General features: G+C 42.0%; 2 protein-coding genes across 2 annotated transcripts; one reads left to right on the top strand and one right to left on the bottom strand.

Moving 5' to 3' along the window:
- Window positions 1-876: 876 nt before the first annotated feature.
- LOC114351115 (wee1-like protein kinase) lies at window positions 877-20,288 on the bottom strand. The gene is made up of 9 exons (XM_028302180.1): window positions 19,895-20,288; window positions 11,959-12,068; window positions 11,148-11,285; window positions 9,633-9,718; window positions 8,558-8,688; window positions 5,142-5,228; window positions 2,626-2,772; window positions 1,267-1,410; window positions 877-991 (listed from the first exon to the last, which is right to left on the bottom strand). Exons 1-9 carry the CDS (start codon window positions 20,140-20,142, stop codon window positions 877-879), a joined length of 1,206 nt encoding a protein of 401 aa, XP_028157981.1. The 5' UTR covers window positions 20,143-20,288.
- Window positions 20,289-22,258: 1,970 nt separating this feature from the next.
- LOC114351116 (zinc finger MYM-type protein 1-like) lies at window positions 22,259-23,648 on the top strand (the record flags this gene model as incomplete). Its single annotated transcript, XM_028302181.1, has 2 exons — window positions 22,259-22,753; window positions 23,405-23,648. Coding segments are annotated over exons 1-2 (739 nt in total), but the record flags the coding sequence as incomplete, so codon positions are not given.
- Window positions 23,649-26,581: the final 2,933 nt, after the last annotated feature.

Here is a 26,581-nt window from a genome sequence, read left to right on the forward strand (position 1 = left end):
GGACACGCCGAATACGAAGTCTTTCGGAAATGTGTAATTGCTTTTGGGGCCTCCAGCCAAATCTAATGACGCCTCACTGTGAACAAAGAGAATAGAATGTGTTATCATCTATTTGTGTATTCCACGCAGAGTAACCTATCACTTAGAGTCCCCGTATTGAGTTCACCATCATGGCAGCAAAAAATAGCACCTTTACACATGAAGACGGGACTGAGCGAGGTGGAATGAGTATAGATGAATCACTCAGCGACAAAGACTCACCTCCACACCACGTTACGCTCCGGAAAGGTCAAGAATTCGAGCTCCGACAAGAATTTAAGGCATTCCAAGAGAGTATGTCGACTATGATGGAGAAATGGTTCGGGAAGCACGATGCAACGCTTTCTAGATTATTGAAAGAATTCGAAGAAGTTAAAACCTCTGTCCGATTCCTAAGCGATAAATATGACAATCTCGAAAAGAACACAATAGATGTTAGGAACCGAGTCCAGGCATTTGAGAAAAAAATGGAGTCAAATGAACCTCGGATAGCTGACCTGGAGGCAAAACTTGAGAGCATGGAACAGAGAGCGCGCAACTGTAACCTCGAAATTAGTAATCTGCCTGAGAAACGAGGAGAGAACTTAATCTCAATCATTGAGAATATCGCTCAGGTCATCAAACTGCCAATGTCTACACGTGACATCGTCAACATCCATCGTGTGCCGCAAAGCAGCCCGAATATTACTCGTCCAAAGAACATAGTTGTCAAATTTGNCAGTCGCTCGCCGCTCCCCTACAGTCGCTCGCCGCTCCCCTACAGTCGCTCGCCGCTCCCCTACAGTCGCTCGCCGCTCCCTTAGACGCTCGCCGCTCCCCTAGTCGCTCGCCGCTCCCCTACAGACGCTCGCCGCTCCCCTCCAGTCTACACTCACCGATCTTGTAGAGGTGGTCGGGGCGCGGCTCGTCGTCGTCGTAGCCGTCGTCGCTGTCGGCCGGCGCCACGTCGGCGCTGCACAGGAAGATGTTGCCCGGCTTCACGTCCTGCACCAGCTGGAGACAGCAAGCCAGCTAGCAAGCTAGCCAGACACGAGCTGGTCTAGTGTAGTCACTAGGTAGACAGAAGCTAGCCAGCCAGCCAGGCTAGTCGCTCGCCGCTCCCCTATCGCTCGCTGCTCCCCTACAGTCTCTCGCCGCTCCCCTAGTCTCTCGCCGCTCCCCTATCGCTCGCCGCTCCCCTATCGCTCGCCGCTCCCCTATCGCTCGCCGCTCCCCTCCAGTCTACACTCACCGATCTTGTAGAGGTGGTCGGGGCGCGGCTCGTCGTCGTCGTAGCCGTCGTCGCTGTCGGCCGGCGCCACGTCGGCGCTGCACAGGAAGATGTTGCCCGGCTTCACGTCCATGTGGACCAGCGCTCGGGAGTGGATGTAGCTGTGGGGAAATTGAGGGTTACGTTAAAATAGACAGATAGATAGATAAAACGTTTATTTGCATAACAGAAACACACATTACAAACAGAAAGTACCAAAAGTAGGATAAAATAGTACCCTCAGGACAATATGACATGGTATGGTAAGACAGATATAAAAAAAGAATTAAAAAAACATTATGACGTACAATATAGCTACACACTTTATACAGAAATGTGTGTCGCAGCAATGCAAAACGGCAACAGCTCAGTAATTGGTTTACTTAAAAGCAAACCACTGATTTTCAGCTATAGCCCAAGGACGAAAGAACGCGCGTAACACGTCAACGTGACGGTTGGGGTGTGGTGAGTTTAAGTAAATAGTTAAATAATCATCAAGAAATAAATACAGTGTGTGATCAAAGCATTAGGTCCGGTTATCAAGGCAGAACGGAGCGGAGAAGTGTTTTGAATGACCGATTACATTTCATTATTTCCACATATCTCGGCTCCACGCCGCTGTATTGTCTTTAAATTCGTTTACCTCTTCTCTACCCGTCTAAGTCAGATGTGGACATTACAAACACAGAAAGCTTTTTCATGGTTTGTTTAAAAAAAATCCGCTGTTTATCCATGGCAATTATTTAAACATTAATTGGAAACAATACAGCTCAAAAAACCACTCTCCCTCCATCTACTAGTTTAGATGAATAAACGGACGTCTGTTTAATATTACTCACGATACTAAACACGTTACACAAAGCGTTCAATTTTGTACTCGCCACTAGACTATTGTGGTAAAACCACTCCTCATCATCATTTCAGCCACAGGACGTCCACAGCTGAACATAAGCCCCAATGATTTCCACATCGCCCGGTTGGTAGCGGCCTGCATCCAGCGCCTTCCTGCTACCGCCATGAGGTCATCGGTAAGCCCACACCCAAAAAGAATGAGTGAACAAAGTCTTTAAAGTTACTCACGCTAGTCCCTCAGCTATAAGTTGTCTGGTTCCCATCACATTCCAGCTACATCTCCAACCGTTCAAATGAGTGATTGACTAATGAATGAGCTAACGAGTGAAAGAAGATTTTAAAATTACTCACGCTTGTCTTTCAGCTATGTGCATTAACAGCAAAAATAGTTCGCTCTCTTCTGCTGAAGAATTACGGTCGCAGTAATCATTCAATTGAACGAATGAACGATTGAATGAGTGAACGAAGTGTTTAAAGTTACTCACGCTAATCCGTCAGCTATGTGCGCTAGTAGTAACAGCAATTCGCTTTCCGCCAAAGGTCCGGCTTCCATCTTCTGTTGGAGGGAGCCACCGTCGCAGTACTCGTTCTGGATTATCATATGGTCGTCTTCCGCCCACGCTGAGTAATATCTGTGGATTGAATAATAATACCAACATGATGCAATAAACATAATATAAACAAATAAACAATCCTGACCACTGACACACAAATGACATCCAGTGTCATCCAAAATCGGTTTCGTTTGACAGCTCATGGTTGTTGCTCTATTCGGAAGGAATATTAACTATATTATGGTCTGACTACACTATTCGGCTAACTTCGGTACTTCGTCAAAGTATTCAAATGAATTTATTCAGTACTTAGGATGTACGAGCTATCGTACAAACGTATTCACTTTTCATATAGCTAATAAGTTATTGCTAAGTAAGCGTTTGCGCGGTTGACCCAAATTAACGTCAAACGCATTGAATACGTTATATCAATAAATCAGTGTATTTTTAACAGTCACTCAAACTGGTCGTTTTCATTCCACCTCTCTCCCGACCCTTCAGCATCACTCACATCCTCATAGCATCCTTATTACCCTAGCATTCTTTAATGTAGGAGTTACGCCCCACATAGGCCCTTTCCAGGGTACTTGTACACTTCCCAAATATAGCTTCCCCTACCACCACTTCGCGACAACGTATTAGTGTAAGATCTTAACTAAAGCCTGTTGCTGTCGCGCTCGCACACTCACTGCGGGCGCCCGTCGCACAGTCGCGACAGCAATATAATTACGCGCGAGCGATAAGGATGGGTAGCTTGGGGTCATTGGACAAAATTCTACGTGCTCACGGACCAGGCTTTAGAAGCGACCTGCAACCATCTGTTTATTCAATGAAACATAATTTAAATCAATCAGCCCATATAAAACACTATAATGGGCTTGTGTTAAGAAGAAGTAGCGGATGAAAAGAACAAGTCTGAGGCACATCTGAAGTCTCGCTGACCTCAGGCACTGACTCAGTTAAGCGTTAAACCAGGCCTGTTCATCTCCGCGAGTTTACATCGAAAACAAAACACGCACGATTGCCCCCTACAAGAGTACTATTCGACAAGGCCTCACATACGAGCGAACATTGACTCACGCACGCGTATTCTTGTGTATGATGGAAAAAAATAAAGAAATTGGTGTACTAAATACTGTGCAGTATTTAACTGCCTAAATAATAATAAAAACACAGAATGTACTTTTTTAAGTTGCCTCAAGACACTGAGAGGTAAATAAGTAGTTAATATTATTCATGATAATTCATGCTAAATCATGTATTTCCTCCGCCATTTTCTGCAGATTGGCACCTCACGTCACATCATTTTACCGAAGTCAGCCCTATAGCTTCGGCGCAGTACCGATCACTGACGTTTGTCAACAAAACTTCTGACAAACTTGCTTGACTCTTGAGACAGGCTAAATTACACCATATTGTTAATGACATTGAGCATACATTTTTTTAAATACCTTCGCGAAGTAAAACTTCTGTACGTAGTACTTATTATTANTCTAAAAGCAGCAGTTTTGTGCTGTGGTATGGAGAGCCTCCAAGATGAGGTTCTGGCCTCATCAATGGAGGCCTCCTGATTCATGTCATGTTTCATATTTTCTTGTAAAATGTGCATTGATTGATGTAATTAATTGTGTATTTTCATGAGGGTACCGAGTCATACTGCTTGGAATTGATTGACATAATAATGCCTACATTTTGAGTTGAATTTAATGTGAAAACTAAGAGAGAGTTAAATGTTTGCAAGCCGTAGGTATATGTTTCAATTTAAGACATAGATAATATTAAGTAATCGAAGTAAATAGATTTTTATTGTGTATGATAGAAGTCATGTAATTATGAATGTTTGTTAACTAACAACTGTTTTAAACTTAGCATAAGAGATTATTTTTTACCCAGCATGATATCATAAAGTATTGTTTGAAATTTATCTATGTCTACCTATACATGTAACACGTGCGTGACAGACAGACCGACATAGGTCATACTTACCTATATCTGTCTGCCGTCAGTCTAAGTCCGTGGTGCTAGAAATTTGAAAGGTGAAAAATATTTGTTTGATATTCTAGACACAATTCCGACGACAGCATATTACTAAACATTTGTTTCAAAATGTCCTTTATTATATGACATGCCGTCTGTATTGGAAATGTAATTTTATATTATTTTCGAATTAACGACGAAGCTCGTTTCCACCTTCAGCCATCATCAGTTTCCATCAGGTGAGATGCAGGCCAATATAGGAAAAAAATCTTCTTTGTTTTTCTTGTGAGAGTAAGTTTGTTTATACAACACTAGCTGTGCCCGCGTCGTACGCGTGAAAATAGTTTGAATAATATTTACCGTTTTTGCAACATTTTTCTTTACTTCTCCGCTCTTCTTGGCTGGAGGATGATGNTGTACGTAGTACTTATTATTATTCTGTGGTTAAACCTATAAAGAATTTGAATTACCTGACGACATGCGGGTGCTTCTCTAAGGCGGCGTGTGCGTAAACCTCTGTCAGCGCTGCCCTTTCAGCCGCCGACCCCGCTACAGGCCTACAATAAACATACACAAGTAAATTAACAACAAATTAAAGCCAAATAAATAAATAAATATCCTTAGACATTTTTTACACTGCGCTTCTAGTCCCAAACTAAGCAAAGCTTGTACTATGGGTACTAGACAACGGATATAAACATACTTAAATACTTTTTTTTTTGTAAATACATACTTATTGTACATAGAAAACACCCAATCCAATACAAACAAATATGTTCATGCACACAAATGTTTGTACTGTGCGGGAATCGAACCCGCTACCTCCGGAATAGTAGTCCGTTCCGAACCACTACACCAAACGGCCGACTAAAATATTTCCATTATTGTATAAATAGTGTAGCGAACGTGCCCCAAACGCTTCGGAGTAAGCAGAGTCACCTCAGAGACGTTTAGAGTCACCAAAGTCACCTCAAGAGTCGTCTAAGAATCTCAGCAGAGATCACAGTCACCTTAGAATCGCTTCTGTGTCGCTAAAGTCGCCTCAGAGTTGCTAGAGTCAACTCAGTCTCTAGTCACCTCACGAGTTTCCAGAGTCACCTCAGAATCTCTCAGCAGAGGCCACAATCAACTTAGAATCGCTTTAGTGTCGCTAAAGTCAGTCGCCTCAGAGTTGCTAGAGTCAACTCAGTCTCTAGTCACCTCACGAGTTTCCAGAGTCACCTCAGAATCTCAGCAGAAGCCACAATCAACTTAGAATCGCTTTAGTGTCGCTAAAGTCGCCTCAGAGTCGTGGAATCGATTCAGAGTCTCTTGAGTCACTTCAGAGTGTCTAGAGTCGCCTCAGAATCTCAGCAGAGGCCACAGTCAACTTAGACTCGCATTTATGTCGCTAAAATCACCTCAGAGTCAACTCAGTCTCTAGAGTCACCTCAAGAGTTTACAGAGTCGCCTCAGAATCTCAGCAGAGATCAGTCACCTTAGAATCGCTTTAGTGTCGCTAAAGTCGCCTCAGAGTTGCTAGAGTCAACTCACTCTTTAGAGTCACCTCAAGAGTTTCCAGAGTCGCCTCAGAATCTCAGCAGAGATTACAGTCACCTTAGAATCGCTAAAGTCACCTCAGAGTCTCTGAATCGCAGCGAGTATCTAGTCTTCTTAGAGTTGCCTGAAAGTCGCTAGAATCTGAGTCGCCAGAGTCTCCTCAGCGTATCTAAGAGTCACATCAGAGTCGCTTTAGAGTCTCTAGAGTCGCCTCAGAATCCCAGCAGAGTCTCTACAGTCATCTTAGAGTCGCCTCAGTTACGCTAGTCACATCAAACTCGCTAGTCGCATGTTATCATGACGATGACGTCATCCACCACATTCTAAACCTTATCCCCTCGCGTTAAAGTCCAACTCCGAGTCGCTAGAGTACAATTATTATTGCCAGAGTCGCCCTGGAGTCGCCTTAATCACTAGAGTCGCCTCAGAGTCGCTAGAGTCGCACCAGTCTCTAGTCTCTTCAGAGTCTCTAGAGTCCCTTTAAAGTGGCTAGAGTCGCCTCATAGTCGCTACGGTCACTTTAGAGTCGCTAGAATTGCCTTAGTCGATTGTGTGTCGCTAAAGTTGTCTCAAAATCTCAGCAGAGTCACTACAGTCACAAATGTCGCCTCTGTGCCGCTAGCGTCGCATCAAAGTCACTAGAGTCGCTTCCTACCATGATGTTAACATTCACCACATTCTAAACCTTATCCCCTCACGTTAAAGTCCAACATACCTTAACGACCGTTTGAGCGCGTACACGCATCCGTCCAATTTGTTCACGCATTTTGTAACGCGCCCGAACTGCCCGCGACCTATCACGCCTAGCTCTATGAACTCCACGTTGTAGCGGGATATGATGATGATGACGCACTAGTTGCGTCGCAGCAGAGTTGCTATAGGGTCGCAGCAAAGTCGCTAGTCACCTCAAGAGTTACTTAAGAGTCTCTAAAGTCATCTTAGAGCCGCCCAAGAGTCTCTGTAATCTCCTCAGACTCTAAACTCACCTTAATGTCTGTAAAAGTCACCTTAGAGTCTCTAGAGTCACCTTAGAGACTTTAGAGTCACCTTAGAGTATCTAGTGTCACCCCAGAGTCTATAGTCACCTTAGAGACTTTAGAGTCACCTTAGAGTCTATAGAGTCACCTTAGAGTCTCTAGAGTCACCCCAGAGTCTATAGTCACCTTAGAGACTTTAGAGTCACCTTAGAGTATCTAGTGTCACCCCAGAGTCTATAGTCACCTTAGAGACTTTAGAGTCACCCCTAGAGTCTCTAGAGTCACCTTAGTCTCTAGAGTAACCTTTGAGTCTCTAGAGTAACCTTTGAGTCTCTAGAGTCCCCTTAAAGTGACTAGAGTTGCCTCATAGTCGCTACGATCACCTTAGAGTCGCTAGAATTGCCTTAGTCGATTGTGTGTCGCTAAAGTTGTCTCAAAATCTCAGCAGAGTCACTACAGTCACAAATGTCGCCTCTGTGCCGCTAGCGTCGCATCAAAGTCACTAGAGTCGCTTCCTACCATGATGTTAACATCCACCACATTGTGAACCTTATCCCCTCGCGTTAAAGTCCAACATACCTTAACGACCGTTTGAGCGCGTACACGCAGCCGTCCAGTTTGTTGACGCACTTAGTGACGCGCCCGAACTGCCCGCGGCCTATCACGCCTAGCTCTATGAACTCCACGTCGCAACAGAGTCGCTACAGGGTCGCAGCAAAGTCGCTAGCCACCTCAGAGTTGCTTAAGAATCTCTAAAGTCATCTTAGAGTCGCCCAAGAGTCTCTGTAATCTCCTCAGACTCTAAACTCACCTTAATGACTGTAAAAGTCACTTTAGAGTCTCTAGAGTCACCCCAGAGTCTATAGTCACCTTAGAGATTTTAGAGTCACCTTAGAGTATCTAGAGTCACCCCAGAGTCTATAGTCACCTTAGAGACTCTAGAGTCACCTTAGAGTCTCAAAGAGTCTATAGTCACCTTAGAGTCTCTAGAGTCACCCCAGAGTCTATAGTCACCTTAGAGACTCTAGTGTCACCCCAGAGTCTATAGTCACCTTAGAGACTTTAGAGTCACCTTAGAGTCTAGAGTCACCTTAGAGTATCTAGAGTCACCTCAGAGTCTATAGTCACCTTAGAGACTCTAGAGTCACCTTAGAGTCTCTAAGAGTCTATAGTCACCTTAGAGTCTCTATAGTCACCTTAGAGACTTAAGAGTCACCTTAGAGTATCTAGAGTCGCCTCAGTGTCTAGAGTCACCTCAAAGTAGCTTAAGAGTATCTAGAGTCGCATGAAACTCTCGAGTCACTTTTATCGATGATGACGTCGTCCACTACATTGTAAACCTTATCCCCTCGCGTTAAAGTCCAACATACCTTAACGACCGTTTGAGCGCGTACACGCATCCGTCCAATTTGTTCACGCATTTTGTAACGCGTCCGAACTGCCCGCGACCTATCACGCCCAGCTCTATGAACTCCACGTTGTACCGGGATATGTTTGACTCCTGCGGGATAAATAAATAAATAATAAACAAGCTTTCATAACAGTACTATAGTCTGGTCTGTGAGCACGTAGAATTAGGTCCAATGACCCCTAGCTACCCATCCTTATCGCTCGCGCGTAATTATGTTGCTATCGCGCTCGCACACTCACTGCGGGCGCCCGTCGCACAGTCGCGACAGCAATATAATTACGCGCGAGCGATAAGGATGGGTAGCTTGGGGTCATTGGACAAAATTCTACGTGCTCACGGACCGGGCTTTAGTTAAATATAAGATAGTAAGAACTTTTGCAGACTTTTAGAAGGACGATACTTGAGTCGGCTTGCAATTTGTATGAGGAATCGAGCGATACCAAATCGGTGTGTGCGCACTTCTACTTATGAAATAACATCGACTAAGCTGGTGGACTGTTTCCACCGCTGCAACTCCTGTGTAGCCAGGATCTACAGCTTGACCGCCAATAACCCAACCAGTGAAGGTCAAGTCTGTCCCGGGGGAAAGTTAAACTGTCATTGGACCCGCAACGAAATTAATCAGAAGAACATAGGAGTTCGAAGTTAAGGTTCTATTTCCTAAACGCATGATACGGTTTATTATTATCCACTTGTAGTAGTTTTTCCTGCATAAATGACTTTCTGTTGCCTGAACACTTTATGCGGCAGTGGGAAAACAGTTCCCACCATTTAGCGGAAGTGGGAATATTGTTCCCACCATGTTGCGGCAGTGTGAATATAGTTCCCACCATGTTGCGGTTATCTTAATTGTCTTAAGATCCAAAACAATGAAAAAATCGGACTTATTATGCCTTTATGGTAGGCTTTGGGCTATATAACATCACCCTACAGCCAATAGGGGCGGAGCAGTAAAGAAAAATGTTGCAAAAGCGGGAAATATTATTCCAATTATTTTCACGCGTAGAAGTATTGAAAATTCAATTCAAACTTACCCTGAGTCTTTTGGCAGGTTGCTCGGGCGTTGCATCCCACGTCGGTGTTTTCGACAACGCCCGTTTCTTTTTATTCAACGCTTGACCTGTAACAGATATTTTGTTTATTATTTAAACACTCGCAATTTAATCATTGAGGGAGGCCTATGTCCAGCAGTGGACGTCCTGTGGCTGAAATGATGATGATGACCAAGCACTTGTAATGAGGGTTTTCGCGATTGAAAAATCCGCCAGATGGCAATACGTAGACGCGAGGTCCAAATGCTGCGTGATTGGTGGATTTTGACATATCTGTCAATGTCATGTCAAAAATAACCAATCATGCAGCATTTGGACCTCGCGTCAATGTATTGCCATCTGGCGGATTTTTCAATCGCGAAAACCCTCATTGAGTAGTTGAGACCTTAGTCAATGAGGGGTTTTCGTTTTGTGCTATAGTTGGCGCCACTGGCGACTGACAGAACCTTACTATATTCTCTACTCCTTGATATTCTGCTTGATTCGTCCTAAATGACCTTTTTTATGTAGAACAATGCAGGTATTTGACCGCAATCGCACCTGGTGTTAAGTGAGATGCAGTCTAGGATGGTACATATTTGCTCTGTAAGTGCATTCACTCTCGCCTTGAAAAGGCCCCGATGATAGTGTTCAGGAAAGACTGCAGCAGGCAGCGAATTCCAGTCTCTATAGTCTGGTCTGTGAGCACGTAGAATTTTGTCCAATGATCCAAGCTACCCATCCTTATCGCTCGCGCGTTATTATATTGCTGTCGCGACTGTGCGACGGGCGGCGGCAGTGAGTGTGCGAGCGCGACAGCAATATAATTATGCGCGAGCGATAACAATGAGTAGCTTGGGGTCATTGGACGAAATTCTACGTCCTCGGCGACCGGACTTTAGCTAATGATGTTGATGTCTTACCATCAGGCGTGAATGGATTAATGTTGGCGGCGGGCCGCGGTGTCGAGTCATCCATGTCGTCGGGCGGCAGGCTGCCAAACGCGCTGTCTTCGTCCCCTGACGGGGGATGTAGATGATGATGATGATGATGATGATGATGATGATGGATGATGATGATGACTAGGCTCACCGTCGGAGGCATGCAGAAGCTAAACTTAAATACCTGGTGATGATGATGACTACGGTGACACAGTAGAGGGTCAGAGGGTTAGTGTTCTCCATCACTCGACCCTATGATGATGATGATGATGTGTCAAATCACTCTACCCTCTTAACTCGTCCTAAATTGCCTGATGATGGCGACTGAGTGGTGATGATGATGACGACTACAATCTGTCTCGCCATCTAGCAGCTAGAAATATGTTCTGAGCGATGCGTTATCGCTCGCGTATCAGTGAGTGTGCGAGCGCGACAGCAACATAATTACGCGCGAGCGATAAGGATGGGTAGCTTGGGGTCATTGGACAAAATTCTACGTGCTCGCAGACCAGACTATAGCTACATTAATGTTCTGCGCGACTCATCCTAAATGACTGGTAGAACAGTCTTGTCTTACCATCAGGCGTGAATGGGTTGATGTTGGCGGCGGGCCGCGGTCTCGAGTCATCCATGTCGTCAGGTGGTAGACTGCCCAACGCGCTGTCTTCGTCCCCAGACGGCGGGTGGAGGTGATGACTGGATCCTGACGGCATGCCTGCAATGAGAAAACAAATATTTAACAACAGCTCTTAATTTAAGGTTTGTTCTTAGCGCCTTAATTTCACCGTGAGTCCCATGCGACATGAGACTGAATATCGTTGAGGCCTTCGTCACCATCATAATACTTATAGTCCGGTCGCCGAGCACGTAGAATTTCGCCAATGACCCCAAGCTACCTATCCTTATCGCTCGGCGACCGGACTTTAGAGCATATGCACACGGCGATTTTTAAACGCGCCGTCTACGCGCGTTTCTCGCGATACACACAAAAGTCTATCCATGTTTGTAGAAAAAAAGACTCTCCTTTATGACGATCGGTCAAAAGAGAGATGCAGGTTATGGCGCGAGAGAGCTGATCTCCCCTGTCCTTTTGTCCCTGTGACTGAGAGTCCTCCACCTGGACATGAGCTCCCCTGGCTTACCTGGAAGTCTTTAAATAGACTTCGGACGCAGGTTGGCCGTAGTAAGGACAATCTGGTCAGGTGGGGATTCTTGGATGGCTTAAACATGGAGTGCAGGTGCGGTTTTGTTCCCCAGTCGATGAAGCACCTGATGTCGTGCCAGTGTGCCCAACTAACTGCACTCAGGAGGAGGTGGCGGAGTTTTGGGCTGACACTGTAGGTTTGTTGTCGACGCGAAAAGAAGAAGAAGAATAAAATGTAACTCACCCGTCGGCGCGTTCAATTTGGGCGGAAACAGCCTCGACCGGGGCGGGTGGTGGGAGGGCGTCGAACACTTCTCCAGCAACGACTTCGGAGTGTGGGGGCTGTCGAACAACCTGCGGGTAGACGGACAACTTATTATATGGAGCGTAAGGTACATTGGACAATGCTGGAAATAAGTGATTGATTATGTATTAAAATTCTGTTTTTCTCGGTTTTTCCGTTTACTACTATGTCTCCTGTTCCATAAAAAAAGTATTTGACCAGCAGTGGACTAAGTTTTCAAACGAACCTACGAAATCCATATTAATATTATTATTGCCAAGAAAAACTGCCCGTTTGCTAAGGGCCATTATGCCATAGCGGAGACGAAGCAACATATGCGGAGACGAGACTATGTAAAATATATAAATACGTATGTTTATATCCGTTGTCAAGTCCCATAGTACAAGCATTCATAATTTAGTACTAGATAACGTCGTATAAAGACGCTAAAACACACCAAAAACCATCCAAAGATTAATAACAGTGTCAAAACTACAACCCGGTCGATTAAAATGCGCACCTGACGGCCGTGACGTCACATCGCCGCTCTGTGTGCCTACCATGAGTTTACGTTAGGTGTGCTCGCTAGCGACTGCGTAAAAAAATGACACTTAAATTTATGACATATTGTGCAGCGCCCCTAGCGGCTACTTTCAAGAAATAAAATCTTCATAGAATTTTTTGACGTATTCGCTAGCGAGCTCACCTAAAGTAAACTCATGGTAGGCACACTGGTCCGGACGGGGCGATCGCGGGAAGGTGTGCGAGGAAGACTCGCATTCCGGCGAGGTGCGCATTTAACTCAATCGGGTCGTAAAAACCGATCTTTTAGAAAATACAACACCTGAATCAGGCCTGGCTCACTCCGCGCGGTACATCCGATAATTACCTACAGCGAAGCGCCCCGCCGGCGGGTATTATAACAGTCGAGTGTCAAGCGCGCGCCCGTCAGGACTCTCTGGCGTGAGTTGTAGTACCTAATTCTATGATCGAAGTATTATTTAAAAATGGACATAAAGAGAAAGAAATATTGTGCGGCGTTCAGGTGTTTAAATTCGAAAAGAAATCTACCGGATTTATCTTTTTTTTCGCTTCCCAAAGAATGATGATGAAAGGTATGTTGGCCATGTCGGTAATCAATAATTCTTAGGATAGTATAGAATTCTTCTTTTTTTCTGTAATAGTATGTTTAATTTATTCGTCTTGTGTTAAAATAGGTATCAATGAAGACATTGTAATAAAATAAGTTTTTTTTAATCCTAAGTAGGTATATTTGAAATGTTATTTTTACAAAGGTAAAATAACAGTAATACTTTACCTACGTACGTACCTCATTACAAATAAGAAGATTAATTATTTTTTCACTAGACAGCAACCCTAACAGCGTAAGAAAAGTTCAGAGGCACGCGATAGAAAGAGACAAAACTTGTAGGTGAATAAAATTGTAGGTACGTAGTGCTGTGCGAGCTGAATTCCACTGTATCGCGTCGTAGCAAGACTCGCATTTATTTAAATCGTCTTGCGGAGTAATCCTTCTGTACCTGTACTATTACTTATTCTGTGGTTCTGGTCCGGACGGGGCGATCGCGGGAAGGTGTGCGGGTGAGTGCGAGGAAGAGTCGCATTCCGGCGAGGTGCGCATTTAACTCAATCGGGTCGTACAAACCGATCTTTTAGAAAATACAACAACCAATGATATTATATAAAAACAAAAGCAGATATGTTATAAGCGCTCGCGCTGTGAATACTCAAATACGTCCCAATTGGGACGTCTTGTGTTTAGTCTTCGTGTGGCCTGCGTCGTGCGCAATCGCGTGTACCACACCGTAAGTTCCTGTGTTCTTACCAAAATAAATAAAAAATGCCATCGTGTGTGTTTCGAAAGTGTACCAATTATGACTCTAAAGTAAACAAAATACAAGGGATCTCTTACCACATGTGATTATGCAAAATTATTTAGTATTTATATTCAGTTATTTATGCAAACAATCAAGACGCCATGCGCCATGTTCAAGTTAAGAAAGAGAAAGCGATCTTGTTTTGACGTTAGAGCGATAAGGATGCGTGCGCTGCGGACATAGATTAGTTAGTGCAGAATCGTTAAAACTATAGCTATCTCTTTCATTTGCGTGCTATTTCGTATCTTTTGTTTCACTTATCAGTTACATTTGTCAATGTGTGCAATTTGGAATAGCTCGGCACGGATTAAAATCGTAATTTCTATGAACGTAACATATCTATAGTTCTTTAATATCATTGACAACACCTGAATGCAATATCCTTGAAAAATATACGGTAAACTATACTTGCTACGCATCTTGCTACATTTCCATTGTAATTCACCCTTCTTATGGACAATAGATCGGAAGACACGTGCTTCCTTTTCACCCTTAGGAATTGACTCCATTTTGACCCTTATCGCGTTGTGTTCGTAAGAATGAAACTTGTAGTCTTCACAGGTAGGTACTATTAATTCTTATAGATTTCGAGCTTTTAGGGTGAATTTCCGTTGATGTGGGGAGTTGAAGGACAATGGGGCATTTGACGTATTTGTTTGAGATGTGAAATGAATAAATATACTTGGACATTTTATAGAATTATCTAAATTCCTGCTGTTCCAGGGTGACGTGGAGAGGTCACTTTCTAATGATAAGACCGCCTAAATTGTACGCCAGTTTTGTATGGTGACCAATTAAAACGAAGGACGCAAACCATAAATATTTAGAGGACTCCCACACTATTTGCAAAGATTTTAGTTAGCTAGCGTGCGCTACCTTAGCATTAGTTTATGTGCGCTCTCATTGCTAAAAGGTTTCCAAAAACATGCGAAACATACTTAGTTTATGAGAAGTACTTAGTATTTACAAAAAGTGCATCTGTCCAGTACATTTGTAGAAACACGTGTGTGTACACATCTTGACAAATATCTTTGTAATAATAAGTTAGTTTCCCACGGTGCTGCAGTGATTTAAAATCCAGGATACAACATTGCTCCACCGGAGTATTCTCAGCGATGCGTGTCCAACCGTGGTCTTAGTGGGCATCACCCGTAAAATCACGGCCGTGGGAAACCACCTTAATTATTTTCACGGAGACTGCGTAGTTGTAAATGCAACGTTGTTAAATTAAATTAGGATGAATGACTGACTCACGGCGATGTAGGGAATTCTACTTAGCCTAGGCGCAGATCACCGATTTTTAGTCCGCCGATAGTTGGGCCCGATTCTAATTTGTATGAAGAATCAATCGGTGTAATGTGCGCAGTTCCATAGATGCCCATACTGATTAACTGCCCGACTAAACTATCGGCCGATAGAAAATCGGTGGTCTGCTTGGTGGCCTAGGCTTACAATAATTATACTGCATTGAGCATAGGTAGATATTCTGATATTCTCTAACTAATCTGTAATAGGCATAATTCTCTACTACCCGCGCGAAGAAAGTGCAAAGCGAATGACAGGGACTTTGTTTTGTCTCGTCATCCACATAGCACTGGAGGGAACTCGCACCTTAACTTCGAACTGCTCCTATGTTCTTCTGATTATTTTCTTTGCGGGTCCAATGACAGTTTAACTTTCCCCCGGGGCAAACTTGACCTTCACTGGTTGGGTTATTGGCGGTCAAGCTGTAGATCCTGGCTACGCAGGAGTTGCAGCGGTGGAAACGAGAGGTGGGAATAGTCCCGTACCCGCGCGAAGCTGCCAGTTACAATACAAATTCAATTAAGACGTTTCATGCCAGACGTTAGTCGTCCATTTGTACGACCGCACACGAAAAATAACCAATTTATGTGCGCTCTTACAAACGGACGACTGATGTATATTGAACTTCTTCTTCTTCTCAGTCGGTACACTCTTGTCAGAGTGGTCGTGGTCATCATTTTGAATCACTATTCAGAGTGATGTTCCACGTAATACGGCGCCATTCCTCGCGGACTGCAGCTTTCCGGGTACTTTCGCTAACCGAGCACTTAGTTGCGGCCTTGATATGGTCTGTCCATCTCATTGGTGATCTACCACGTGGTCTGGTGCCCTCAACTTTTCCCTGTACTACGAGACGCTCTATGGAGTCATTACTGCGCCGAGATACATATGTATATTGAACATACTTCTCAAATCGTCCAATTTTTTAGAGACATGTTCGTTCGTTGCAGCCGAAAGACGTCACTGCTGGACAAAGGCATCCCCCAAGGATTTCCACATGACCTACACCAAAATCCACTTAAGTCAGTTCGCTGATAAACGCTAACTTCTTCTTTCTTTTTTCTAGTCAATAGGTAATGTGTTAGGAAAAACCAAAAAATCTTTAAAACCAACTTAGCGCAACGGGACTATTCCCACCTCTCGTTCCCACCACTGCAACTCCTGTGTAGCCAGGATCTACAGCTTGACCGCCACAAAACCCCAACCAATGAAGGTAAAGTTTGTCCCGGGGGAAAGTTAAACTGTCATTGGACCCGCAACGAAATTAATCAGAAGAACATAGGAGGAGTTCGAAATTAAGGTTCGACTTCCCTCCATTGCAAAGCGGATGACAGGTGACAAACAAAGGTTTAAAAAAAACCCTTTAAGAAAAAGATTATGCACCACGGACAATAAATTAAATTAAGGGGGCCTATCTTATGAGTAATTAGCAACTACCTGCCAATAATATTTTTCACAAAATCGCTTAAAAGCACGGAAATTTTTCCTTGTCGCGACAAGATCGGTGTAATAAATTGCGGAAACAGATGTATGTTGTATTGAATTAAGCATTATATCACGTTCATGTTTCCAAAGATCACACTCCCACACAAGATATGATGGGCAGACTGCTCATGACAGACATCATCAGTGGAACACTCGCAAAAAGGAGACGGAACTAGTTTGAATTCGTGAAGTTTATGTTTAAAGTTGCCATGTCCCGTGAGCAACTTAGCGCAAGCCGAAAAAAGTTTTTTAAGACGAGCAAAGCCGTAAAAACTACGTCTTAGATCTATTTACGTTTAAACATTCACAAATCCAAACTAAGGGCGCACGCGCAGGTAGACACCTTAATCCTGTGACCTTCCTTATCGCCCTCGCAATAAGGCCGTAAATCCATTGTCAGTACACAAGGTGATTCATATGCACTTTTTGTGGGCGGACTTTTTGTAGCAGTCAGCTGTTCGGATCAGATGGTCTTGTTTTGTTCGAAATAACTGTGCTTTAACTGAATCTAACCGAATTTTAAGTTCGCGAGGTTTAGCCGACGGTACAAAGGGAGGTTGTGTTTGTGGGAATGTAATTTGTAACATAGGAAGCAATCAATCGCCCGTATTCACAAACATTACTATGAGGTCTCACAGTGCGTGTGGTCGCACACGGTCACACACGAACCAATCACAGAGCTCTATTCAACACTATGCGTTCAATTTTTTCCGTCACTTAAGCAAGCATCGTTTGTGAATACGGGCGTATGTCCATAATACTTAGAGACTTAGAGACTTATGGCCAGTAGTTTTACTTTTCTTCTAAAAATAAGGATTTAAAATTACCTAACACAAAAATGCCTACTTCAAATACGTACATGTACAATGGTAGCGGTTTATGTGTTTATGTAAACATAATAACTAACACAAGTAATATACAGTTCAAAAACCATCATAAGTCATCAAAAAACCATTAATTACTTCCATCCAAGCTTTTAAAAGCTATGAATTCCTTCCAAGCCTATAAAAAACTATTATCACATCATAATATGCCATACTTAACATAGCACAGACAAGACTAGCCAAAAAAATTATGTAGATTTTAAAAGAAAAACGAAATTCTAAAATCCTGTTTCATTTCACTAGATTATTCCATGAGTCATATGGTATAACTGCCATAGAACAGACCAGTTTGAATGGTATTTGGTACCCAGGTCAACAATGCAAATACCACTTTCAAAAGAATGTTGACATGTTGTAACAAGTTCACAGTTTGGCAAAATTGGACATGTAACAACAAGTTTGGGATTGAGGAACTTTTATAAATTTTTCGGCCGTTTGGTGTAGTGGTTCAGAACGGACTACTATGCCGAGAGGTCCCGGGTTCGATTCCCGGCCGGGCAGAAATTGAAATGATGAAATTTAATTTCTGGGTGTGACTATGTATAATATTTATGTATTTAAAAAAAAAAAAAGTATATAAGTAGTATATCCGTTAAGCTAGCACCCATAACACAAGCATTAAGTTGCTTACTTTGGGGCTAGCTGGCGCTGTGTGAAAATTGTCCAAATATTATAAATATAAAATGACGTAGGTCTGGCGTTCACCAGCTCTTAGTCTATTACTTTTGTCACCTGTGCCTGAGGTACTGACCATGTATGTTTATGGTATGGTTCACATACCAGTCACTGAACTACTATTCTAGAGATTGCAGGTTCGATTTGTGTGCATGAAGATGATATGATGATGTTCAAGTTTTAAGGGTTAAGGCTGAGTTACCACAAAAATTTGACCGTAACTAACTATAATAACAATAACCGGTGTGTTTTGTATGGAGTTTGACAGATTTCTGACATTTGTTACAGTCAAAGTAAGATGGTGCAACCCAGCCTAAAACTTTCAATAATAGAACTACTGGTGAAAGCAATACCTAATAGGGGTGGACCCAAAAATTAAACTAAATCCATAGTAGGTACAATATTTGAAAAATCAATAAATCTTTGAACATTAAAAAAATGTGTACATTATGGTTGCATTATTATGTATTTAGCAATTTACAACCCATTTCTCAATAGAAAGGCATAGTCACACAACATAATGTCAAGGTAAACATTGTAGCATCTTGTTTAGTTATAATATGCATTGTTTTTCAACAAAAAATGTCTTTCTAGCACCTTCTATAGCATAAAAGTAAGTTGGGATTTATGCATTTAAATAAGACTTACAGATTACCGCCTGTATTCACAAACAATGCTTGCTTAAGTGAATCATCAAATCGAACACACAGCATTGAATAGAGCTCTGTGATCAATACTAATTCTATACTAATATTATAAATGCGAAAGTAACTCTTGTCTGTCTGTCTCTCTTTCACGCCTAAACCACTGAACCGATTTTGATGAAAGGCATAGAGATAGTTTGAGTCCCGGGAAAGGACATAGGATAGTTTTTATCCCGGTTTTTGAAACAGGGACACGCGCGATAAAGTTTTTCTGTGACAGACAAAATTCCACGCGGGCGAAGCCACAGGTGGAAAGCTACTTGGTTTATATGTCACCCTTTGCAATCCCATGCACTGTTGAACCTCATAGTAATGTTTGTAAGTATAAAGGTGATCATCAAAATTTGGAAGGAGTCTCATTGAAACCATGAAGTATAATAATATGATTTACCAGTAAGTAATAATAAATGTTCATTTCATTCATCACTGAGGTTTATAGAAAACCCATATCATTTGAACCTTTCTAATTCCCAATTGGCAAAAAATTATTTAATGATCTTATCTTTTGGTTTGTATAATACAACTAGCTGTGCCCGCGACTTCGTACGCGTGAGAACCCGTTTTTGCAACATTTTTCATTGTTGCTCTGAGTCTAATACTCGTATCGTGATAGGGCTTTCTAACACCGAAAGAATTTTTCAAATCGGACCGGTAGTTTCTGAGATTAGCGCGTTCAAGTAAACAAACAAACAAACTCTTCAGCTTTATAATATTAATATAGATACATAATCAGTACGTTTCAGGAGAATCAGTTATTTAGATTCGGTATGCACTAATCATGATCCTAACAGATATCAATATGAAAAACCCCGAAAACATAAACAACAACAATCTTACAGTATTTAGTGGGTCATTATATGGCTAAAATTTATGCTAGTAACGTCTCAAACCACTAGAAACGTGTTATTTTGTGCATAGAATACGAGTAGTGAAAGTTATACCTTACCTTAGGGCTCTGACTCTTTTGTACGGAGGACTAAACGACGGTGGGGCCGGCGACGCATCCCTGATGCCATCATCGTCATCCAAACTGCTGAAATCCAGCTTCCTTGGCATAATAGAAGCCGGTATTGGACTCAAATTGTCCGAAAACATATTATAAGAGTCTGACATTTCACATGAACTTTCAACCGATAATTCCGACGAATTATGCTTGTTGTTGAATCCGTTTCTCATCCTATACCATTCAGTCATGATGAATTACACATTTGATACACCTTTAACAACAAATACACACTGAATTCACTATTTTTTTTAGCAAACAAAGCGCACTTTCACAATTTACAAGAACTACGTTATGGCGGATGACGCATAGCACCTGTTCAAGTGTTTAGCCAATCACAGCGGAGTATTTGACCGGTGAGATGAATACGGCGTTAACATTGGCTAGAGATATTTTTTTTAATTCGGCAGCAAATTCGACGATTTTTATTGGTTGATGATATGGCTGCGATCTATAAATAATAATTTTGAATAACGTTAGAGTTATTTAATTGTAACGTTATTCAGAACACAGTAGTCATATAATAGAAGTCATATTTATTTAGCTCAGCACGACAGACACGGTTAATTAATCATAGATAAAAATATAACGGTTAATGATGAAGAAAGCACTTTACGAAATATAGGCTGCATTAACCAAAACGTAAGACTTGAGGCGATCAACATAAGCTAAATAATCTCATGTGACAATGAAAATACTAGGAAGGTATATACGTCCATTTAGGCCAGTAGAATTAAACATAAAAATGAATTAAATCAGAAATAATTCCTACTAAAGATTTTAGTCTTTTAATTTTATAGCGCGTCAAACAGATAATAAAAAAAAAATGGACACGTATTTTTTCATAATTAAATAATTACAGTAAGTTTATATTGAAATGAAATGTCTGGCTTTTACCCGTGGTCCCCCCAACATGTCCCCCCCCCCGTCATAAGTCCTAAGGCACCCCCTGGTACCCCCCAGGATTTTGGGACCGATGTAGTGGGGAACCTACCGATTCGAAGATTGAAAGACAATCGCACCGCAATCAATCGCAGTAGGTATACGTCAATGTATACGACGGCACTGGATTTTGTCGTTTATAAATATCTTCAACTTCAAACTAGGAACCTGACTTAGCTTTATGAACGAAGAAAACCTATTGGCAAAACTACGAATTTTTACATTTATTAAAAACTAGCTTTCCGCCCGCGGCTTCGCGTGCGTGCACTACATTATCTACATATTTTGCGGAACCCTATTTTTTCGTTTTACCAGTATTTACACTTATCATTTAATGATACCTATGTCAAGAAATAAAGATTTTACATTGAGTTTCATTGACTTTGAGCAAATTTATATTTTTTGTTTATTTAGAAAGAGAGAGTCTGCCCACAGAGAGCGAGATAGTGATACATAGGTTGTGCTTCAAGTGGGTATTCGGAGTGTGGCCTCCATTTTTATCTATTTAGCTTCATATATGGTTCAATGTGCATTTTGGCACGGTATAGCCTGACCAGTGGGTCTAGACAAAGTGCAAATTATAATCGCAAACCAGTCGATAAGTGGTCGAAAAGCCCCTTTTTTGTATGGAGTTTTGACGGATTCGATTTTCGATTCGATCAAAAAGTGCGTTTTGTCTAGGGGGGCAGGAACATAAAAACCCTGGCATAGAGGCGCCTCAATTGCATTTGATAGTGCAACACTGAGTACAGTCGTACCTGTGTTAAATTAATAGGTTAACTTTATGTATCAGGATTCAGGATTACGGGCTAATTTGATATTTTCATAAATTAACGAAAAAATATTATTATAGGTAACCTGATTTAAATAAATTAAATGAAACCATCAATCGAGNTCCGATTTTTTTAATGCATAACACGGCAGGTATTTGACCACAATCGCACCTGATATTAATATTTTATTCTACTTGCATATATTGGCGCCCAATATGTTGTTTTGATAATTTGTTTATTGTTGGAAATATCTAGAGCTGGGTTGTCAATAGGGCATGTAATATCGGAAGGTTTTCAATTCCGATATTGGATTCCGATATTACATCTCAATATCGGAATTCCGATATTAATATCGGAATTGAGTTCATGCAGTGGCGTAGCGTGGGTGGGGCGGAGGGGGCGGCCCGCCCCGGGCGGCCAGCTCGCGGGGGCGGCAAAATATCTCAGTTTCGTATCTATCTCCAGAAACCCAGAATGAATTTTAAACTTACTAGGACAGCAAGTTCGATCCACCATCATCCGTCGTATTCAAAAAGCTAAATATTATTGCGTAATCTTCGACAGTACACCAGACATCTCCCACAATGACCAAATGAGCCAAGTTCTGCGATACGTACATATCAAAGGAGAAAAAGTCGCCGTGGTAGAATCTTTCATTGACTTCTTCGAACCAAAAGGAAAAAATGCAAAAGATCTCAGCAATGATATAATCGCGAAGATAACATCAGACGGACTGGACATACAGAATCTGAGAGGACATGCTTATGACAATGCTGCCACAATATCAGGGATTCACAATGGAGTTCAAGCCAGGATTAAAGCACTGAATCCGAAAGCTCTATACGTTGCATGCACAAACCACTCGCTAAACTTGGCTGGGGTACACGCTGCTTCTGAATCAGTGTATTCCGTGACGTTTTTTGGAACTCTGGAGAAGCTATTTGCCTTCTTTTCTGCATCAACTGTTCGATGGAACGCTTTGGTTGCCGTCACAGGCCAAGCAGTGAAACGAGTCACTGAAACGCGCTGGAGCGCTAGACATGTAGCTGTCAAGATGCTTAAAAATAAGTTTGAGATAGTTCTTGAGGTACTGGAACAATTAACAGATTCATCTCAAACTTCCGAAACAAGATCGGGAGTCAGTCTTTTCCTGACAGCCATGCAGTCATTTAACTAAATAATAAATAAATAATAAATATCCTTAGACATTTTACACTGCGCTTCTAGTCCCAAACTAAGCAAAGCTTGTACTATGGGTACTAGACAACGGATATAAACATACTTAAATACTTTTTTTTTTTGTAAATACATACTTATTATACATAGAAAACACCCAGTCCAATACAAACAAATATGTTCATGCACACAACTGTTTGTACTGTGCGGGAATCGAACCCGCTACCTCCGGAATAGTAGTTCGTTTCGAACCACTACACCAAACGGCCGACGAAACTTTCTAACTTTTCTTGGCTTTTGGGCTGCAGTGCTACCTGAAGTAGATGACGCACAGATTTACCTGCAGCAACGAGGACTAAGTGTGGATAAGTGTGCTCAGAAACTCTACGCTTTGAAAACCCTCTTAGTGGAAAGTAGAGACCGTTTCGTGCAAGAAGCAATTGACTTTGCTAAGACTCTCTGCGAAAAACTCGCAATCGAACTCAAAACGAGAAGAATTCGCAGAAAAAAACGCATGCATGGCGATGAATCTTCTGAAGATGCAGCTTTGTCTCACGAGCAGGAAATCCGTCGAGAGGTGTTCGCATCATTCGACAAGATCATTCAAGAAATGACGACTCGATTCCAGCAAATTCAAGAAATATCGGACAAGTTCGGATTTTTGATGCCAGCGAAACTTTTGGACAGCAAGTTCGAGTGTGATCTTTCCCATGTATTAGAAGACATTGACAAGGACGAGTTTCAGATGGAGCGGAAGCGTCTCCAGCAGTTTGTTGCCTGTTCTGAATCAGAGGAAGATATAAGTGGTAAAGGACCACTGGAGCTCCTCCAGTTCATTCAAAAACTAAATCTCGGAATTTCGGTTCTAAATATAGTCATCTTGATTCGTATATATTTGACTTTGGCGATTAGTGTTGCAAGTTGTGAGAGAAGTTTTTCGAAGTTAAAGCTAATAAAAAATTACCTCAGATCTACTATGAGCTCCGCTAGACTGTCAAACTTGGCTATATTATCGATTGAACAAGAATGGGCTGCTAATATTGATTTTGACAAAGTTATTTCTGACATCGCTGCTCATAAGGCCCGTAGAACCCGCTTGTAAAACCGCTCATCCTATTTTACCTTCAATAAATAAAAGATACCTCATTGCCTGCGAAATTTAATTATGGGGGCGGCAAAGTGGGTCTCCCGCCCCAGGTGCCGAGATAGCACGCTACGCCACTGTTTGTCGGAAACATTATTCAATGAAAATATTGTCCGAACTCTTAGTATTTCTCTTCGACAAATACTTTAACACATTGTGAACCACTTTTCTTTCACGACTATAAAAATATTTTAGCAATTTAATTCATAAAACCAATTGCGCACATTTAAAATAAAGTTTGTTTACACTTTGACAGCAATAGACTGACATGCAAGGTGACATGTCAATGAAGTTTTCAGTTACTGTTGCCATTAAAAGAAATTAGTACCATTAGTTTTCCGCAACATGGCGAGGGTTTTTATGTTCCTGGTCAGGCTATAATACTATATGATATTATTACCGTGATTTTGGCTGCCATTTTACGATCGAATTGAATTACTGGTGAGTGGTGACGAAATTAACTGCTTAAACAAAATAGTAAACAACCGCCATGATGGGCCGGATTGGGTCGATGTTGCCACATGGTACCGATTTCCCAGGAATTGGGATTGTAATTCCCTGATTCGCCAACACATTAAGACTAAACGGCCGACAATTTTGTGATTTTTAATTTAACTAGGTAATCGTAGTTCAAATATTTAATTATTTATTTGTTTAACTTCTGATTTGGTTAGTGAATTGGCTATTTCGAAGAATTTACTAGGAGATTTAAATAAGGAGATAGCAATACTACAGTCCACACTAAAAAGAGAGGTCGGCCCACAGAGAGCGAGATAGAGACAAGTAGGTATTTGACTCAAGTTGTTGTTCCAAGTGTGGCCTCCATTTTTATCTTTAGCTTCATGCTGGCAACCATTGTTGTATAATCTGTGCTTGCGATCAGTGGTGCCAGATTAGGCGAATTATCGCCATTTAGGCTACCTCTGGGGGTCAAATGGCGACCAAAAAATGCAAACGGCTACCGGTAGCCATTTAGGCTACCTAGAAAATAAGATCGGGCTATTTAGGCTAATTCAGGATTACCTTGGAAAATAAATCCTAACCTAGTATTCTGTAATTCAGTTAGTTTTTTAAAATGACCCCTACCCCCTTTTACTACTCTAAAAAGTCCAAACTCCATACTAAATCCGTCAATTTTTTTCTAAGTGTCAGTTCCATACAAATTACGTTCGAAAACTCGGTTATTCGGCTAAGTCCTGCACCCTCTTTGCTACACCCTAACCGTACATAAATAATAATTATCAAAATCTGTTTTACATTACCGGTGGGCCAGCTGGTATTCTATACAATGCCTAGGAATTACATACACGCCTAGGTAAAGTATTTATTGAACAATAATATTTTAAACATTGCCTACGCGCCCCAGGCATTGATTTTACACATTGACTAGGTATTGTATAGAATTCCTAAGTTATACAAATTGCCGCTAACACATACATTACGCACACATTTACACGCAATATAAATACACAAAACAACATGGCCGCAATATAGGAAATGACAGGTTTTGTGTGTGTGTGTGTGTGTGTGTGTGTGTGTGTGTGTGNATCAGAAATGAGGAGCTCCGTAAACTAACTAAAGTCGCTGATATAGCCCGACGGATTAGCAAGCTGAAGTGGCAATGGGCAGAGCACATAGTACGCAGAACTGACGGTCCATAGTCCAGTAAAATTAATGTTTGAAAGGGAGTTGAGATGTCGTTCTTTGTTGACCAAGTACCTATGGCAAATGCTAAAATTGATTTAGAACAAGTTAAAATTACCTACAAATAGTAAAGATAGTAAAATATTTGCTGTGGAACAAAAACTGATGGTGAGAGACATGAGAAAATCATTGGTATTTGCCAATCATGTACTTTGGGCTTTGTGGCAGGTTGTGGCGAGTTTAAACGCTTTGTTTAAAATCTCAATTAAAACTTTTATCTGATTCCGATATTACGATATTGGATCGCTCAATATCGGAATTGAAATATCGGATCTCGCAGTCCGAGATTCCGATATTACGAGATTCCGAGATTCCGATATTCATGCCCTAGTTGTCAATAATTTTGATACAATGTCGAAGTACTCATTGCCTTAATATCTCTAGATGTTCAAACTTCAGTCTTAGCTGTAAATAACAAAATGTCTTTGCCAGAATAGGATACACTTACCGACTTTCCTAGTGATCTTCCTAGGGAGGTCCCAAGTGCCGGTGTAGTGTCCGAAGCACCTGGACGTGCCCCTCGGAGCGCCCGGCAGAAAATGGCCGTTCATATCGCAGATCGGCTTGGGGTTCGGCCGCATCTCCATTGGGCGGGCGCGAGTTGGCGCCCAACGTGGGACCTGCCAGTTGCCGAGACGCTTCGGCGTGGATTCCCTGTTGAACTGAAGGGAAAATATTTATTTATGGCAGAAATAAGGCAAATACTTCGTTCGTTTCAGCCAAATGACGTCCACTGCTGGACAAAGGCCTCCCCCAAGGTTTTCCACAATGAACGGTCCTGCGCTGCCCGCATCCAGGCTCTTCCCGCGACCTTTACCAGATCGTCGGTCCACCTAGTAGGAGGCCTGCCCACGCTACGTTTTCCAGCCCGTGGTCGCCACTCGAGAACTT

Source organism: Ostrinia furnacalis, unplaced genomic scaffold (assembly GCF_004193835.3).
Source record: "Ostrinia furnacalis isolate ACB-3 unplaced genomic scaffold, ASM419383v2 OfSCF1092, whole genome shotgun sequence".
Taxonomy (NCBI): Eukaryota; Metazoa; Arthropoda; class Insecta; order Lepidoptera; family Crambidae; genus Ostrinia; species Ostrinia furnacalis.